The sequence below is a fragment of the Antrostomus carolinensis genome, unplaced genomic scaffold (assembly GCF_000700745.2).
Source record: "Antrostomus carolinensis isolate BGI_N321 unplaced genomic scaffold, ASM70074v2 scaffold30933, whole genome shotgun sequence".
Classification (NCBI taxonomy): domain Eukaryota; kingdom Metazoa; phylum Chordata; class Aves; order Caprimulgiformes; family Caprimulgidae; genus Antrostomus; species Antrostomus carolinensis.
The window spans coordinates 3,750-5,195 of NW_010307753.1; the positions used below are offsets into that span (position 1 = coordinate 3,750).

Sequence of the window (1,446 nt, forward strand, 5' to 3'; positions counted from 1 at the left end):
CAGGGAGTAGACAGCGTCGAAGAGGCTGTGGGTGATGGGGACACCGTGAGGGGATAGGGCTGCATCCCAGGCACACCCCCTGTGGGGTGAGCTGTCTCCCGGTGGGCAGGCACTCACCTATTGCTTGGGGAGATGTAGACCAGTGGCTTGAAGGAGCCCTGCAGGTAGACCTCTGCCAAGGGCGAGAAGTGGGAAAGGAGTTCCTCCAGCCCCCTCATGCAGACCCGCACCCCCGGAGCCCACCTCCATGGCCTGCGTGACATCTTCAGCCTAGCCACCCCCATCGCCCCCCTGCTTTTTACCTCTCCAGGTCTCGATCTTGTGTTCCTCCACTTCATAGATCTGAACCTGAGGGAGGGGAGATACCCTGATCATGGCCCCACAGGGGCCTGAGGCAACTCCAGGGGAACTGTCCCCTTCCCAGGACATCCCACCCCATCTCCCTATGTGCAGGGAACACATCTTGTGTGCCAGGCAGAGTGGCACCAAGTGGATGCTGAGTTGTCCCAGAACATCCCCTGGTCATGGTCTAGCAAGGAAGAGGGAAACAGGAGAGGAAAGAGGGAACCCGAAGAGGTGGGGACAGCTCCTCCCTGCCCCATGCTGGCGCTGAGCCCCCCGTGCCCTCCCCACCGCACTCACCAGGGGCGAGCGGTAGTAGCGGTGGAGGATGTTGATGAAGTCGGTGATGGTGAGCATCCCTGCGGAGATACGTGGGGCTGGCAGCGCTGCCTGCACCCTCGCGGCCAGGCAGGGGAAGGGACCAGGTGGCACTGCCGGCACTCACCCACAAAGCTCTGCGTCTTGCTGTCCCAGAGCGGGGCAGCACGCACCCCGTTGGCCACCAGTGCCACGAAGGCTTTCTTGATCTGCCAACAGAGTGGGGAGGGGATCAGGGGGTCCCGGAGGCCTCTCTCTCCCTGCCTGTCCCCACTGACCCCCCGTTTTGTCACCTCCAGGGAGATGTCGAAGACAACAAGCTTGCAGCTGGTGGGGATAGCATCGTAGCAGCAGTGGCTCCTCATGAAGTGCATGTAGACCTCGGCATCAGGGGTCTGAAACTCACTCTCTGGGCCCAGCCCCAGCACCTCATTGCCCAGTGTGAAGGTGACGGGTCTTGGGCTTCTCTGCCTGTCCTCTTCCTCTTCTTCTTCCTCGTCCTGCTCCTCCCTGGGGCACAGGGCCTCCAGAAACCCTGCGGCCAAATGCACCCCAGCCCTGGCAGGTGAGCTGAGCTGCCAGGTCTCAGAGCCCTCCTGCCTGGGCAGGGCAGGGGGATGCTGTGAGAGAGGGTGCTCCCCACAGACCCCCCCATTCCCCACTCCACAGGGGCAGCACACAGCACTGCAGCTCTCCAGCCTGGGGGCACTGAGAGTGGCTGGGAAGGAGCTGAGGAGTGTGGTGACAAGGGGTATGGGCAGGGTGTGCAGAGGACTGAGGCACTTA

At 62.6% G+C, this 1,446-nt stretch overlaps 1 protein-coding gene across 1 annotated transcript in view; it reads right to left on the reverse strand.

The window, feature by feature from the left end:
- Positions 1 to 1,190, reverse strand: part of LOC104523089 (5'-AMP-activated protein kinase subunit gamma-3) — a gene marked incomplete at its 3' end in the record, with an annotated part of 2,375 nt that extends 1,185 nt beyond the window's left edge. The window contains exons 1-6 of the mRNA XM_010165554.1: positions 954 to 1,190; positions 788 to 869; positions 643 to 701; positions 303 to 348; positions 118 to 172; positions 1 to 25 (exon numbers count right to left, since the gene is read on the reverse strand). The exon at positions 1 to 25 is cut by the window's left edge and continues 117 nt beyond it. Coding sequence (XP_010163856.1) covers positions 1 to 25; positions 118 to 172; positions 303 to 348; positions 643 to 701; positions 788 to 869; positions 954 to 1,034 — 348 coding nt within the window. The remainder of the gene's footprint in view (positions 26 to 117; positions 173 to 302; positions 349 to 642; positions 702 to 787; positions 870 to 953) is intronic.
- Between the last annotated feature and the right edge of the window lie 256 nt (positions 1,191 to 1,446).